General features: G+C 55.2%; 1 protein-coding gene across 1 annotated transcript; it reads right to left on the reverse strand.

Annotated features, from left to right (window-relative positions):
• Positions 1-133: 133 nt before the first annotated feature.
• Positions 134-14131, reverse strand: TRPV6 (transient receptor potential cation channel subfamily V member 6). Its single transcript, XM_035021290.1, has 15 exons — positions 13847-14131; positions 6531-6628; positions 6255-6377; positions 5742-5879; positions 5354-5452; positions 5055-5230; positions 4529-4675; positions 4234-4446; positions 3836-3922; positions 3668-3744; positions 3262-3427; positions 2850-2916; positions 2209-2477; positions 1078-1184; positions 134-763 (listed from the first exon to the last, which is right to left on the reverse strand). The coding sequence occupies exons 1-15, from the start codon at positions 13972-13974 to the stop codon at positions 484-486; spliced, it is 2175 nt and encodes a 724-aa protein (XP_034877181.1). The 5' UTR covers positions 13975-14131; the 3' UTR covers positions 134-483.
• Between the last annotated feature and the right edge of the window lie 1928 nt (positions 14132-16059).

The raw sequence follows: 16059 nt of genomic DNA on the forward strand, positions 1-16059 counted from the left end.
GGGAAAGACTTTATTGGAAGGTAGAAGGTGGCAAGACTGAACCAGCTTCACCCCACCCCCAAAGCGGTACCTGTCCCCCTCACTCACGCTTTCCACAAGCCTCCCTCCCAACTGCCTGGAGCACCCTGGGAAGGGCTCTCCCCTTCCCACCGGAACACTGGGGTGGAGACGGCAAGCCCGTCCTTAAAGTGCTTTGCTCTCACAGTGCAGAGTACTTCCGTTAGGCCGAAGAGCCACGCAGCCTGGTCCCCCCACTGGCACCAGCCCTGTGTGCGGGGTGAGGCGAGGGCCACCTCCCTCCTTGGTTTCCGTTCGCCCCAGAGCTGAGCGAGTAGTGGAACCTGGGGCCGTTACTCCCAGCCTGCGTTCCTCAGAGTGCATTCTGCTTCCCCCCTGGACCTGGGAGATCAGACCTCTAGGCGTCTTGGTGGGGTCTTCCGATGCCCCCAGGAAAAGGACAGCAGCCGCCGGGGCAGGGCGCGCTCAGATCTGATACTCCCAGCCTTCCCCATCTTCTAGAGCCCTGTTGGTCAGCCCCCTCAGTTCCCTCCTCAGGGTCCCTTGCCGCAGCCTCTCCCAGTTGGTGCTGCTGTGGGAGGTACTGCGAGACACCGAGGGGGTAGAGAGGGGCAGGTGGGGGCTGAAGGGGTGGCCCAGCTGCAGTTTTTCTGAGGCTTTGTCCAAGTCGTTGGAGCCCTGGCTGTGGAAGGCCTGCACATAGCGCCGCGCTCGCTGCCGGTTGAGATCCTGTCTGTCCTCCACCCTGTGGAGCGGGAGGCCATGAGAGGCGGCCGGGCGTGGAAGGGCTGGTACCGGGCCCTGCCTGTGTCCGGCGCTCACCCCCTCCCGCCATGACTGGCCTTTTTCCTCGGGTGTGGCTGGCGCGGGCACAGGGGCTCCAGCCCCTCAGCTGCAGCCCCAAGCACCTCGTGGGGCCCCTCCCTTAGCAGCAGGGATCCGGTGTAGGGACCCCAGGCCAGTGGGCAAGGGGCCAGGGAGCTGGCAGCCTGCACAGGGCCCCTGGGAGCGGGAGGTCGTCTGAGCAGAGGGGCGCCGGGCCCTGCACCGGTCACTCACCGCAGAAACCAGCGGTCCCCCAGCCCATACTCGCGCCCGCAGATCCCCGAGCGAGGCCACAGGCAGCGAGGCAGCTTCCGCTCCAGCATCACCGTGGTGGCCACCACCTGTGTGAGGGGACAGGTGGGGCCGTCAGAGGTTGGGTACAGACTGAGAGAGAGAGGGGTGGGGACAGGAAAGGGTGCTGGGCAGAGGAAGGACTGTTTGGCAATCGCTAGGAAAGGCAGGAGCTCATGGTCTCCAAGAAGGGACAAACGACACCCCCAAGCCGGGGGGAGGGTGGTGGTGTCAGCTTGGTTGACCCTCTTCTGTGGGAGTCAATGGGACATGAGCCCCGCAATTCTCTGCCCCGCAGCCTGACATCCATACTGATCCTGCAGGAGGTTGAGAGGACTCGCTCCAAGGAGACAGGAAGGAGGGCAAAGCAAACAGAAAGGGATCCTCAGGGCCACAGGATATTTTGACCCTACCGACATAAAGGCCATTTAAAAATGCTAACATCCTACTGAGAAATCTAATATCAATACACTTGCATGGAAAACATATTTTCCTGAGGAAACCCCATTTAGCCAATTTAGGGCCTTTTAACTCTGTTTTCTACACAGCACAGCTAGGTGCCATTCAATTTAGGGGATTTTCATTTTTAATTCTGTTGAGAGAAATTATTTTCTAAAGTATATTTTCAAATGATTTGATTCATTGAACGGTCTTCTGTCTCCATCATGATGATCTGACTGAAGATTACTTCTGCTACTCTGGCAAATTTTTGTAGCATTTTTTTAAAACCCATCCAATTTTTCTGGGTCCGATTTTACAGACTAATTTACTAAATGTCCTTTTAGTCCCCATTAGCTTTATTTCTTGTTGGTTCATTTCTCGTGGACTCTTCTAGAAAAGCCTGAGGTTTTAGTTTTTGAGAAAACTATGAGGAATTCTTTTCAGCCATCCAAGTACTGCTCCGTTTTAGTGCCAGCCCAGCGCTTTTGGACACTCCGCATCGTTCTGTGTACTGCGCACTGACCATGTAGACACATGTCGGGTCAAAATATCCTGCTTCCAGGGGAGCTCAGCCCTGTCCCCGGCCGGGAGGGAACGACCTGCAGCAACCCTCCCGGCCGCCAGGGGGCTCACCTGCGCCCTCCAGAGCTCATCTCTCTCGTGGGCCACCCGCCAGTGAGTATCACCCATCATGGCGATGAGGAGGTTGAGCATGAGCAGTGTGGCGATGATGGCGAAGGCAGCGTAGGTGATGCTGTACATGAAGGGCAGATCCACGTCGTAGTTGGCAGGCCCGTCGATGACGGTGAGGAACAGCTCGAAGGTGCTGAACAGTGCCATGGGGTAATCGTAGAAGTGGCCCAGCTCGTCGGGGTCCTCTGTCTGGAAGATGATATAGAAGGCTGCTCCACCCAAGGGGATGGAGAGTTACCATGGCAACCATACTCGGGACTGGACCGCAGCCAGCTCTTTGCTGCCCAGTTCAGTCCTGCTTCCCTCATCTCCAGTCTCCCCATCAGGCCCTCCGTGGCTCCGTACTTTGGGTTCTGATATTCCCTTATTTTCAGGATGGCTTATCCTGATCCCAAGACCCACGTCGCCATAACACTCCCAGCTTTGTCTCCCCTCCAAGGGACGTTCCATCCTCAGACACTACAGCCTTGTATCTTGGCCTTCCCTCCCACCTCCCCCCAGGTTTATCCGCAGCCATTCTGGGCTCTCTGGGCTCCTCTAACCTCTCCCCGCCAGGGCCCCACCCCAGACAGATGATTTACCTGAGGCAAAGCCCAGGATGACCACGGCCATCAGCCAGCAGAACCGCATCAGGTCGCCAAAAATCATCTAAAGGGAGGAGGAGAAGGAAAATACCTCCACACGGGTCCCCTGAGCAGTTGCCCCTTGCAGCCTCTCGCGCGTCTGGCCCCGTGAAGCCCAGCAGCTCCACCCTCCAGGATTAGACACTCCGGCTGCACGCCAGATCTACTTGGCCTGTTTGGGTACGGCCCTTGAATAAGAATGGTTTTTACATTTTTAAAGCATTGAGAAAACAAAAAGGAGGAAAAGAACATGCAGTAGAGACCATATATGGCTCGCAAAGCCTGCGAATCTGTCATCTGGCCCTTTACGAAAATGCAGCAGCCCCTGCTCTAGGACCTCTCTCTAGAAAGCTTGGGGGGAGGCACAGACCTTCTGGATCATGATGGTGAAAGGGCCCAACATCTGGAATCCTCGGGCGAAGTACATGACATTGCACCAGCCCAGCACCAGCGCAAAGGACATGGGCACCACCTCCCCGTTGGCGTTCGTGAGCCGCATCACCATGGTCACCAGCACCATGCAGGCGTAGGTGATGCTGAGGGTGGGGAGCAGACGGGGTGTGAGAGGAGACTGGGGACGTCCTGGGGACGCAAGAGCAGGAGCGACTGAGGGACGCAACACCCACACACTCAGATTTGGCCTTCGCAAGTCCAATACACAGGGCCCCACACATCACTGGAGAAGGCTCTCTGGAGTTAATTTTCTCCAGGGACTGTCCAGGGGTCAGGAATCCAGGGAGTGAGGGAAGGGATCGGGGGAGAGAAAGGAGACTCACATGAGGATGTGAAACGGCCCCCCAAGGATGGTCTGTCCAAAGAAGCGAGTGGCCCCCACCCTGAAGATGTCTGGAATCTGGAGAGGGGCCAAGAAGACACTTGCAGCCTGGGGCTCAGGCTGGATCCCTGGGGCAAGCAGCCTCACCCTAATCCTGCCCACACCTCACCTCTGCGAGCAGAATGATCACAGCTCCGATGACGGTCACCAGCTCCCCCACCAGGCGGATGTCATCCTTGGGGGTCACGTAGGCCTCCTGAGAGGGAAACGGTCAGAACACTCAGGGCTTCCATACATCTGCCCTGCCTGCCTCTGGGCACAAGTCAGCGTCCAGTGTGTAGAGTCACTGGCCCTGTCAGATTCTTTATAACCTGTTAGGTTTGGCTACCTCAGACTCTGCTCTTTGAGCGCAGGTGTGTTTCCACCTGTATGTTGCATCTGTGCCTAAGTATTTGGGAGCTGGGCCCGGGGAGCAATGGGGGTTGTCAAAGAGGAACGTGATGCAGGTGTGAGAAAGGGCAGAGGGCTGACTCCTGCCCTGAAGCTCTGCTGCTCCTCGGACGTCACCTGAAGCAGCTTCTGCTGTAGGAGGGTGTTGTCCCGGGGACTGGTGTGGTTACTGGTCCTGAGCTTGAGCGGGCGGTAGACGCAGCACATGGTGAAGCAGATGATGTACAGGAGGTAGATGGCGCCCAGCACGCAGAAGTACGGCCGCCCGTATCTCTTCCACTTGAGGCTCACCAGCTCTTTCACTGGTGTCTGGTCGAGGATCTGGCGAGCCTTCGGCAGGAAGGAAAGAGAGCAAGCAGCTCGGAGACCCGGACTTCCCTCCCCGGCTGCTTTCCCACCCAACCACCCATACCTCCCGCTTCTTGGTGGTGATGATAAGTTCCAGCAGAGACTGCTCGTCCCCCGAGGAGTCGATCTCCGTGAGGTCGTAGAGAGTGGACGTCAGCGGTCCGTACGTCCACTGGATGTGCTTCCGCTTCTGCATCAGGTGCTGGAACATCTGCGAGGACACAGCGGGGAGTCGGAGGGTCAGGGGGAGAAGCGGCCGCGGGAACCACGCCACCCAAGAGGGCCGCTGCCCGCTCCTCGGCACCAACGGGCAGCCAGCGATCCCCACGCCTCGGGTGCGTGAACCTCCTTCTGTCTCTGCTTCTCCTTCTCTCCCACAGACCCTCTAAAGATCGGAGAGAAGAGGACAGGCCCAGGGAACAGCACTGCGGGGCACCAGAGCAGAGCTCCAGGAGCGCCGTTCTCCAAGCCCCCGGGCAGGGAGGCTGCCGGTTAGCGGTGGAGTGCGCGGTAAGGGACGCCGCCCTGTGGGGCGCTCGGGAAGAAGGGTCTTTAGGAGGACGCCGTGGGGCCAGGGCAGCGGCCCTCACCACAGTGTTGCCCTCCACTCCGGCCAGCTTGAAGGGGGTGAGACCCTGGTGATTGGGCACGAGGTCCAGGGCCTGCAGGTGGTCCCCGCGCCCGTCGTAGGAGAGCAGCAGGTTGTACATCTGGCAGGCAAAGGTCTTGTTGGGCTGGAGGATGAGGATGTGCAGCACGGTGTTTCCTGCGGGCGGGACGCGGTGTCGCGTGGCCATTGCACCCAAGGCCCCGCCGCTGCCCTGCCCGCCCGGGGCCCTGCCCTCGCGGCCCCCGGCATCCCGGCTCCCCTGCCGACCCCAGCTCTTACCCAGGGCGTCCTGGGCCCGGATGTCAGCTCCGTGCTCAATGAGCAGCCTCACGATCTCCTCACTGCCCACGCAGGCAGCAAAAGACAAAGGGTGCTCCCCTGTGGACACGAGGGCGCCGTGGCGTGAGTGCCCGATGGGACGGGCAGTGTCCCTGAGCGACCGCCTCCTTGCCCCCCACGTCTCAGCTCTGGGCTTGGTGACACTTGTCGGCAGAACCGGAGGCAGGGATGGAGCAAGCGCCGTGGGGAGAACCGGCTCTGGCCTTAAGCCCTGTAAGGCCTGGCCCCTTGCAGCTTTCCCAGGGCCAGAGCCCGCCTCAGCCCCCCTGCCTTTGCTCTTGCCCACCTCCCCGCGCCCCCCTCCTCCCAGCCCTGGCCCTGCTCCCACCGAAGTAGATGAGGTTGCGGGGGCTGCGGCGGAAAGCTGTGCCTGTAGCTCTTGCAGAGACGCTGGCGCCATGGGCAAGCAGGGCTCGCACCAAGTTCACGTTCTGGTTCACGATGGCTATGTGCAGTGCAGTCTGACCTGGCCCAGAGACAGCTCTCAGTCACGGGGTGTGGCCCCAGGATCCTGCAGGGGTCCCTCCCTTATCTACACCCTGTGCTGCTCACCAGGGCAGCCCGAGGTGGGGAGCAGGGGAGGAGGCCCTGGGCTGGCAGGGTCCCCGGGGAAGCCAGCTGCTCCCTTCTCTTCCTGCTCTAGGCCCCTTGCATCTCAGGGGGCTGGTGCTCTAATGGTGTGCAGTGAGGATGATGAGGAAAAAGGGAGATGGAGAGAAGCATGGAAACTAGGGGTCTCAGATGCCCTCTTTGGTTTCCCCAAATTATCCGCCACAGAGACTGACTTGAAATATCCAGCAGGTCACCCCTTCCCTCCATCCTGGGCCCCTCGGCCCCTCACCCTCATACAGCTCGGATGTCATGGGCTCGAAGACCAGCTCGGGAGCGGCCTCCATCAGCACTATGGCGGCCTCCAGGTTGTCATAGAGGGCTGCTACGTGCAGTGCCGTCTCCCCCATGGCTCCTGGCATTGACAGAAAGAAGAGTCATATGGCCTCTCTGGACCTGGGGGATGGTGACAATAGGGACTTGGCGGCCCACAGCTGAAGGTGCTGGGCTATCCCGGGAGCCACGTGTGTGGCAGGGTCTGGCAGGTGCGGAGGGCTCTGCCTCTTACCTCTCTGGTGCACCTCACACGCCTCGTACTTGAGTAGCTTGTTGAGAACCTGGACATTGTTCTCCTTGGCAGCTAGAAGGAGAGGAGACTCCCAGATCCTACAAGGGAAAGGGATCAGAAAGGTGGCAACGGTGAGCATGCCCAGTTGTGCAATGCAGGGTGATGTCTTGGCTCCGTCACATACAAACATGTTCACCTCAGCGGCATTGAACTTGATCCAGGGAAGTGAGGCCATCGGGCGCAAAGGGCTGTCTGATTTTTTTTCTTGACCAGTTAGTTAACCCAAACCAACTATTCCCCCTTTCTGCTCATGGAGGAGAGCATCAACACTGGTTTCCTATCCCCTGGGTGCTGGGACCAGAATGAGTGTGAACTTGTCATCTATGCATATCGAGCATGGAGGGGAGGAGTTTTACGTAAGTATTCATTCACCTCCTGACCTACTGACCTCTGGAGCAACCCTGTTTAGCTTCACTAAGTGCCCTGTGATTACCCCCCAAGATAAGCCTTGTTTTCATGGACTAAGGGTACAAGGATCTCCCCCCTCATATTTGTGAAGGAAGTCAACATGCAGAGGCTAGCAGATTTCCTCCAGTGGTGCGATGCTCTCCTTTCTAGACCTTCTCAGCAAAGCCTCTTGATCCTGCACTTTCCTCCTGACAACAGCCTCCTCAGAGCTCCATCACAAAGCAACAGTGGATCCTTTTCGTTCTGACCCCTAAGTCAGAGTATACTCTCTTCCTACTTCCTGTCTGCTTCTCCCTTGTTTTAGGCACCCCCCCCAAAAAAATCGTTTTCTCTGACTCACCAGATCCTCTCTTGAGTTTTATTCCTACAATGAACTAAAAACCTAGATTATAATCACAACTTAGCCCAACTAAGACCCATGGGGCCCCCTTTATTCAATTTCTCTCTTGGCCCAAAGCCATGGTCTTTCTACGGGAGCTAAATGAAATAACCCCATTGAGCCATAGATGGCCCACTATGTGAATGGGAGCTCACACACTGAAGGACTGGTGGCAGGAAATCAACTCCAAGAGCTGGGATTGGGGCGGTGGGGGGGGGGGGCGGTCAGGAGAGGAGGAATGAGCACAAGACTCACATCTCCCCAAATGTGGGCCCCAGCTCCCCACCCCCCATGCCACGTGGGCAGCCACCAGGCCCTGTCACTTCAACATTCAGTGTTCTCTCCCCACCCAATCCCTACCTCCTTGTCCCTGCTGACCCTCATCAGTTCATGTCTTCATTCGCTATTCTGCCCCTCGTTAGCAAAATAGTCCAACTACGGTTTCCCTGTGCCCTATTTACCCCTGGTCCATCTTTCTCCATGCTGCCAAGGTGCCCCCTCTAAATGGCAGTACCAACGTGGCGTAGGAAAGTCCGCCCTCAAATGCCCACAGAAAAGGAATACAGAGGTCCTTTCTAGACTCTGCGTACCCGCCTTTCCATTCTCTCCTCCTCCCATTCACTTCCTATGCCTGATGCTCCGGCCTCACTGCCCCCGAACACCCTAGTCTCCCAATGACTATGCCGCACGCTCCTTCCACCTGGAACCCAGCGCCTCCATCTCATCCTGTTCATTGTCTGTTCTGAGACCCCAGTGCCTAGGACTGTGCTCCGCTTGTGGTAGACACTGTCCCACGATCTGCAGAATGAATGAATTTGTAGCATTGCCAGAAGGTAGTTTGGCCTTTACTGCCCCTCCTTATTATCCCCATTGGCCACCTCTGAAGCCAACCTCAGGCAAACATATAATCTAAGTAAAAACCAGTATGCTTGATATATAAACACAGCTGCAAAGAAAATTTTCTACACCCCCTTCACCACCACCGCCGCCGCCTTTCCGACAATTTGCCCAAACCCCTCCTCTATAAATATTCGAGAGCCAGCTCTATTCCCCAACACACACACGCACGCACACGCACCGTCCCCAGGAAGTTTTCCATACGATCCTCCGGCCCTTTATTTTTGCATCTTTCACCGTGTGTTGTGATTAGACTGTCTCTTCCTCTATACTAGGGGTGCTTAAGGGCAGAGGTCAGTCACTTTCTCATCTTTATATCCTTTCTCTGCCCTCCTTCAATTAGCTTCTGGCTTTATGCCCTATTTGGACTAAAGTTAACGGCAAAGTTAGAATGGATCCAAGGGGGCTTCTTACCCAAGTGCAGAATTCTGCTCCCTGCTCCCTAAGATATGAGTGGGGAGGCTAGTTGGTAGCCTGCCTACAGACACCTCTTTTGGTCCCTACACATCTCCGAAGCCCACAAATGTCCCCCACAAGCCTCCATTCCTACGTGCTCTTTTTCTTGCCTTGCTGACTGCCATAGTGACCTGGGGAATGAGGAGTTACTGTCCGTCTGGGCTTGCCAAATAAATATGCAGATGCTCCATTAGATTTTAATTTTAGATATGCAAGCAATAATTTTTTAATATAACTATGTTCCACGTGATATTTGGGACGTACTTACACTAACACCTTATTCACCATTTATATGAAATTCAGATTTAACTCCGTGTCCGGTACTTTATCTGGCAACCCCAGTCAGACTACACTCTGGGTGGAGAATCACCTTATGACCCAACCCGGCAAAGTGTGTAGAGAACTGGTCTCTTCTGGGTGGCAAACTCCAGAATCCAGCAGAAAAGGGGGCAGCATATGTATGAATGGTTCTGAGGGGATCAGACAGAGAAATTACTTGTAATAGCATCAGGGGGCCACCAGGGGACAGCAGAGAAAGCCCTCGGTCACATTCTTGGCAGGCTGACCCCCCAAAACCTGACTACTCTTGGGACCCATAAGAAAGGCACAAGAGCAGACTCATCCAAAGATCCCTGTGCCTGAGATACGAGCGCCTTCTACCATAGCAACCCAGCACAGAAGTTTAGATCTGGAGCAAAATCTATGCATCTTCACCAGGTCTCTGCCACACACCTCCCTAGGGCAGGAAGAGGAGATACTGATAAAAAAAATGTTCTGGTTTGAATGGTTAAATTATACTCGTTCTCTTCCAGGGGAAAATTTTACTTCATTTAGTAGAATACTTAACATTACTGCCAGAATCTGATTCACAAATGGTGGTTTGGAGCTGTGGTTCTCAACCAGGGGTGAGCCCCTTTCCCCTCCCCCAAGGAATTCAGCAATGTCCAGAGACATTTTTGGTTGTCACAATGGGGGTGGGGTGGAGGGGTGCTCCTGGCATCCGGTGGGTAGAGGTCAGGGATGCTACTGAGAAGCATCTTACACAGGGCAGTCTCCTGTAACAAAGAATTATTCTGTCCAACATGTCCATCCTGCCAAGGTAGGGAAACTCTGAGCTACAGGCAGAATTATTCATAAACCATCTTTTTAAAAAGAGGATTCTTCACATTAAAAATAATGAGAAATTCCCTATGTGTGTTTTCTTACAAATGGTTAAATATTTAGCTAGGAGAGAAATGAAAAGGTAAAGCCTTTTAAGCACTCACTGATTAAGTAGCAAAAAGAAATTACAAGGAAAATCTGAAATTATAGCAGTGTGGATGTAGAATGTTTTATTTCGCTGATCATTAATTATAAAAACGAATGGTTTAGTTTAATGTTAAACTGGTAGAAATTGTACTACAAACCCTCGCCCATTTTTTTGACAGTACATAAATCCCTGTCCTTCCCCTGAAATTCCCTCTGGGCCACCACATGAGCATCTCTCCCTTCTTTCTCCCTGTTCCCTGCACTCTGTCCTCTCCTCTCCTCCTCCTTCTTACGGATGTGTACATGTCTATGTGCGCATGAGCAAAGTTTTCTATTTGGTTGCTGGAAACAAGACAGAATCCAGAGTGCCTGGGAGGAGATTTCAAATCAGAATTTTAGAGCTAGGAAGTTGCTAGAAACTGGTCTATCTGTTCACGTCCCAGATGGAGAAAGAGGACTGGAGTCCCGAGGTGACCTGTCTAAACAAGTCAGAGGCAGAGCTGGGACCGGGACCCCCTTCGGCCATTTCTCTGTCCCTGTTCTCTGGATTGATCGGGCTTTGGAGAGGGCTGAGAGGCACAGGGGGTTGTGTCCTTGGGCACCCCTTCAGACAAGCGTACCATGTGGGAAGGAGAGGGCACACGCAAGGCAGGAGCTCAGTGTACAGCCTCCCAGGTGGATCCAGCTCTGAGAGCAGAGGTGCCCAGCCCCTCGAACTCCTGCCAACATTGGGTGTTGCCTTTTGACTCCCGTGGTTGTTTTCATCACAATAAATCCCATTTGTTAAGTGTGCTTTTCAGCTTCCAAAGCAGCATCTTCCTTATTACCCCTCTTGCTCCTTACAGCCCTGTCACACAGGCTGAATGATTCTTTCATTTTTCAGAAAAGGAAACTGAGGCAGCACAACCAAATTGCTGCGAGGAGATCACACAGAGTTAAAAGCAGAATGCTTGGCCAAGAACCTAGCCTCGGGCTCTCACCACTCAATTATGTGGTTCTTCTAGTTTTATGGCTCTTTCCAATCTTTCTCAGGGGGAGGGGGTCAGCCCAGAACCGTGACCACAGATGCAGGAAAGAGCAGTCCTGTGTGGGGAGGAGGCATGCACTGGCCGCTTGTGGGCCACTTCCCCCTAGCTCGGGCTCTTGGCGACTGGATGAGGAAGCCCAAGCTCAGGGGGAAAGTGGTTTTTTGCAGACTTGGAGTCGGGCCGTCCTTCTCAGGGCTGCAGCTCTAGCCCATGTGCCTGCAAGTGTGCATCTGCGTGTATTTACTGAGGCGTGGAGTCCCAACAGACTGGAGAGCCCCAGAGCTTACTTCTCCCAGACACATCACTTCACACGTATTTATACAGGTATCTATCCAAACAGAGAAGAACTTCCAGTGATCATCACTGCCTTCCCACCATCTAGAGGGAGGGAGAAGGTGCCAGCAACAGGGTCGGGTGTGAGCCTCTGGCTGCTGGCCAGCATACCCCACACAGGGCAGAAGCAGATACCACAGCATCCTCCTCTGTGGCCCACCGCACTTGCTTATACCCTTCTTGGTGAGGACACTCCCCAGGCTCCCTTGTCACCCAAGCAGATATATACTGGTGCATTTTGCCTGAGAGAATGCGAGCTCCTCGAGAGCAGGGATGTTGCGTTCATTTTCTGCAAATCTAACAGAGTGCTTTATGCTCATTAAGTAATTAATACATTGAATCTCAGGAAATAAGACAATTCGAGGTCCAGGGAGAGAGGAAGAAGAAATGGGAGAAAGGTATCGTTCAGCTTGGGTCTGACAATGTGGATTTAAGCAGAGGTGGTAGCGAGACTAAGACCCAAGACACATCTGCTAGAGAGGGAGAGGGATGCTGGGTTCCTGATCATCCTGGAGAGACCATAAAGCCTGCCCCTCTCACTGGACCATGCTCCACACCCCTGGATTCCCCCACCCTACCCAGAGGCCCCCTCTGAGCTGTTGGCACGAATTCTGACTTCATCCCTTGCTCACTTTGGGTCTGCCTTGTTCCCCAGGGGATAACATGCCAAGCCTCCCACAGGTTTGGGGTTATAGAAGGTGAGGTAGGTGCTCGTCACGTTGTTTGCTGCTTTCTGCCATCAGCCCACCTCTGCGCCCGTCAGTACTGTCCTCACTTACACGGTCCTCTATTTATCTAGTTGCCTGCAAGTCTTCCCTAAGGCTGGCTCACTGCTCAGCCTAGGACGCTTCCCTTTCCGGCCATTTCAGTTTCCTTCCTGGGAGGGCCCACCGAGTGGGGAGTCAGTACCCCAGGCTCTGCGGGAGAAGGAGAGGGCCAAGACACTGTGGAAGCAGGCAGGGAGATCAGGAAAGGAGGGGATCCCTCCAAGTGGCGACATCAGGCCTTCCCGGACCAAGGCTGCTGGAGCAGGCCCCCTCGATGGTCTGGAGAAGAGACAGGGGCAGAGAAGACTAGTGGAAGCAGCCAGGCTGTGGTCCTTCACTCGGTCTTTGCTTTGTTGGCACACACAACAGCTCTGCCACCCCTTCCAAGCCCCAGGCCTTTCTGTGCTCTGTGTCTGGCCCCCCCAGCCCCGGGGTCCTGAGTGGGAAGGGAGGAGTAGAACCAGGGATGGCCTATTCTCCAACAACAGTGCCATTCTGTGCCTAAAGATGTCATCAGCCAAACATGCGCTCAGCCCCTACTCTCCCAGGCCCGGGGAGAGAGAAGTGGGCGGCTGGTGTGAGAGTCGGGGAAGCCAGCGCTCAGAAAGGAGCACGCCCCCGAGCCCAGAATCCTGGGGCAAAGGGAGAAGAAACACAGGCACTCCCATCAGGCTCTGGCAGGCCTCTGCTCTCGGAGATGGAGAAAGACCCTCAGGTACAAAATCCCTGGGCTTTCCTCTATGAATCGTACGTATTATCTGCCTTGGTAGGGACCCCGGAAACGCCCCGACAGGAGCACTTCCTGCTAGCGTGCCAGGTCCTGGGTGGGGAGGCCCATGGAGTCTTCCGAGAGGACATCTCCTGCGCGGAAGGCCTCAAGCTTTCCCCTCTCCTCTCCTCTCCTCTCCCTCCTGGGGGGGGGGGGGGACATCAGAGTTCAGGGACGTTTTCAGGGGCTGGAAGCAACAAGTACAATATCCTTGGGGCTCAAACTTTAGAGCCTCCTCTCCCATTCCTCGGCCTGAATGAGAGAGTGGGTGAGCACTGGTAACGTGGCCAGGCATCCACACCCCTCCCCCCAGTGGAGAGTCATGAACCTCAGGGCTGGGTCCCAGCTTTGTTCGGCTCCATGTCCACCCAGTGCCTGGCATTCAGCAGGGCCCTGGGCAATGGCTGATGATGGTGATAATGCACAGGAAAGACAACTGCAGCTGCGCTTTGTCGTCTGTGGCTCCTAGTGTCTGTAGTTCCTTCCTGCCTCATTCATTCACTCCCGTACGCGTCCATGTATGTGTTACATGTTTCTGCAGGAAAGACTGCTCTAGGGGCAGGGAGTAGAGATATCGGGCATTGTCCTGACCCACCAGCACCTCTGGGTGGTGTTTCTGTGATGCCATAATCTTTTCAAGGCCCAGCAAGGTGGCTGGCCTTTAGGGAAGTGCAAGAGGCTTGCATAATTGAATCGGATCTTAAAGATAGTAGGCACCTGTGTGGGTTCCAGCCCCCTCCGCTTCCACCAGGCATCCTGGGGAGCTAGTCCCACAGGCCAAGACATTTGAGGCAAAATAATCCCAAGGAGCCAGGCCTGGAAGCACAGTCTGTTCAAACAGAGGTGCCAAACAAAGACTGGGGGAGGGGGGAGGGGGAGGGGAAAAGGGGTGGGGAAGGGGAAAAGAGGGGGAGCTGGGAGGGCGTGAGGGGCATGCCTGGGGGGTGCAGGGGAAGAAGATTGAAGCTTACCTCTTCTGCTGCTGCAGGTTCTGCTCATCTCGGCTCTGAGCCCATGACTCCTGTCTCTGGAACCATCTACAGAATTTTCTCCACAGGCAGAGAATGAGCCCCTTCTCTTTGGGCAGCGGCAACCCCATAGAGTGTAGGGCCGGCTCCTTGGGGGGCTGAGGCCGAGGCCAGACTCCGACAGGACTCAGCCTTGGGGCCACATCAGCCCCCCCAAGGGCCGGCCTGCCCTCTCCCTGTAGAGGTCCCGTCTCCTAGTCTCCTACCTCCCGGGGTCCCTGCGGAGTCTCCCTGAGGAGCCAGAGCGGGACTGCAGAGGGCTCTGAGGTTCTTACACTTGGCAGAGCTGGGACTCCCTCCTGCTGGCTCCTCCTCAGGAGCTCCTCCTGGGAGTGAGCAGGACCTGTGCAGACACTCCCTCCCTCCTCCCAAATTACCTGAGATTTAAAGAGACAGGCCAGCAGACCGGCCTTCAAGCTGCGGCCTGGCTTTAACTCCTTCCCCACCTGGGTCTCTCTCCCTGCCCCAGGGGCCAGTCCAGGAAGGGGAGGCCTTCAAAGAGTCGAGGCGTCTCCCTTGGACTTTGGGACACCTGGTGACCTTTTATAGAAAGACCTGGACAAGTCAGACTAGCCTGACTGAACGTGAGGGAGGAGGGGAGGAGTCAGGAGGGCCTTGGGATTGAGGGGCCCCCTGGGGAGTGAGTAGCACCTCTGTCCCAGGGTCTTTTCTGGGCCTTTCTCTCCTGGAGATTTAGCTTTCCTTCACGCTTCCAGCTTAATCTCTAGCCTGGCCCAGAAAAGGTATATAAACACAGTGTGGATCAGCAAACTTTTTCTATAAAGGGCCAGATAGTACATGTAAATATATTAAGCTTGGCAAACCACATAGAGGCATATAGTCTCTGACACACATACTTTGTTTTGTTTGTTTTGTTTTGATAACCCTTCAAAGATGCACCATCCATTCTTAGCTCCACGGCCAGGGCATAAAGTGAAGCTGTGGGCAGGATTTGGCCCCCTGGACTTCACAGACCCCTACCCTGGAATTCTAGAACCCCTCCCCAACACGGCATATATGTACTGGGTTACCAAATAAAATACAGGACGTCCAATTAAATATGAATTTCAGATAAACAACAAAGATTTTTTTTAGTATAAATACGCCTCCGATATTGCAGGTATGTTCTCTTGCAACGTCTGGGGGGGGCGGGGGAGCCTCTATTCACCTCCTATTGCCTGCTGGGCCCAGCTGAATGTTCCCATGTAAACTCACATCCAACTTGCAAGGCAGGTATTATTGTCCACATTCTACAGATTAAAAAGCAAAAAAAAAGAACAAAGCCCAAAGTGGTAAAGCAAATCACCCAAGGCACACAGCCAGTTCGTGGTGGTGGCCAGATTCAGACCCACTCCCATGTATCCAGTGGGTACATGGAGGCCCAAGGGGGGCGCGTGGTGGCTTGCACAGTCACGGGGAAGAACGATGCCTATCCTGGTCCCACCGCACCGAACTGTGACAGGAGCAAGCTGTCATGGTCGGCTAGTTCGGCCTTCCTGCTGGAAAGAGACCAAAGCCTTGGCTGATGTGCGGTCCCATGGCACAGCAGGGGCCTGGGGCCTGGGTGTCTGGGCAGTTAGAGTCACAGGTATATGTGGGTCACTCCCTAGCTGCAGAGTCTGTTTTTTACTACCTGTCTCTGATTCAGAGAGCTGGAGGACAAAGTGAGGAGAGAGAGAGAGAGTGTGTGTGTGGTATGTGCACGTGTGCATGGGTGTGTATGTGTAGGGGAGAGAGGGAGGCTGAGGGGCAGGGGTGGGGTGTGTCTGTGGGCAGGGTATAGAACGGCTGCCGTCAAGTCTAGAAGGAAAGCCACACTCCTGTCTCCCCTGTTGGGCCTGAGGCCAGGCCATAGAGCCCTGAGCAAACAGTGCAATTCAATTAGCTGCCTTCCCCACCCACCCAAGGGTCAGTGGGTTCAGGTTGGGGGGGGGGGAGGCACTGGGACCCAAACCAGGACCTTTGTGCCCATTAAACCCGTGTGTCTGCCTGCTGACCCGCCCACCTTCTCTTTACTGCTGGGCTCCAGGCAAAGACCCCAGTTCAGTCCCAGGTCGGAAAGGGAATAAGGCAATGTGGTATTTGTCCTGTGGAGGACGAGCCTGTGGGAGGACGGTCGTTCCCAACTTTCTTTTCCTTCCTCCACTTCCTCCACC

This window comes from Mirounga leonina, unplaced genomic scaffold, assembly GCF_011800145.1.
Source record: "Mirounga leonina isolate KUSES-001 unplaced genomic scaffold, KU_Mleo_1.0 Mir_174, whole genome shotgun sequence".
Classification (NCBI taxonomy): domain Eukaryota; kingdom Metazoa; phylum Chordata; class Mammalia; order Carnivora; family Phocidae; genus Mirounga; species Mirounga leonina.

What these genes read in the sequence shown, in the direction of transcription:
- TRPV6 (XM_035021290.1), bottom strand. Translation starts at nt 13,974, where the DNA reads ATGGGGTTGCCGCTGCCCAAAGAGAAGGGGCTCATTCTCTGCCTGTGG. An exon ending in AACCTGCAGCAGCAGAAGAG is followed by an intron (nt 6,629 to 13,846) that starts GTAAGCTTCAAT and finishes TTTCCCTTGTAG; the next exon opens with GATCTGGGAGTCTCCTCTCC. An exon ending in GTGTGAGGTGCACCAGAGAG is followed by an intron (nt 6,378 to 6,530) that starts GTAAGAGGCAGA and finishes TGTCAATGCCAG; the next exon opens with GAGCCATGGGGGAGACGGCA.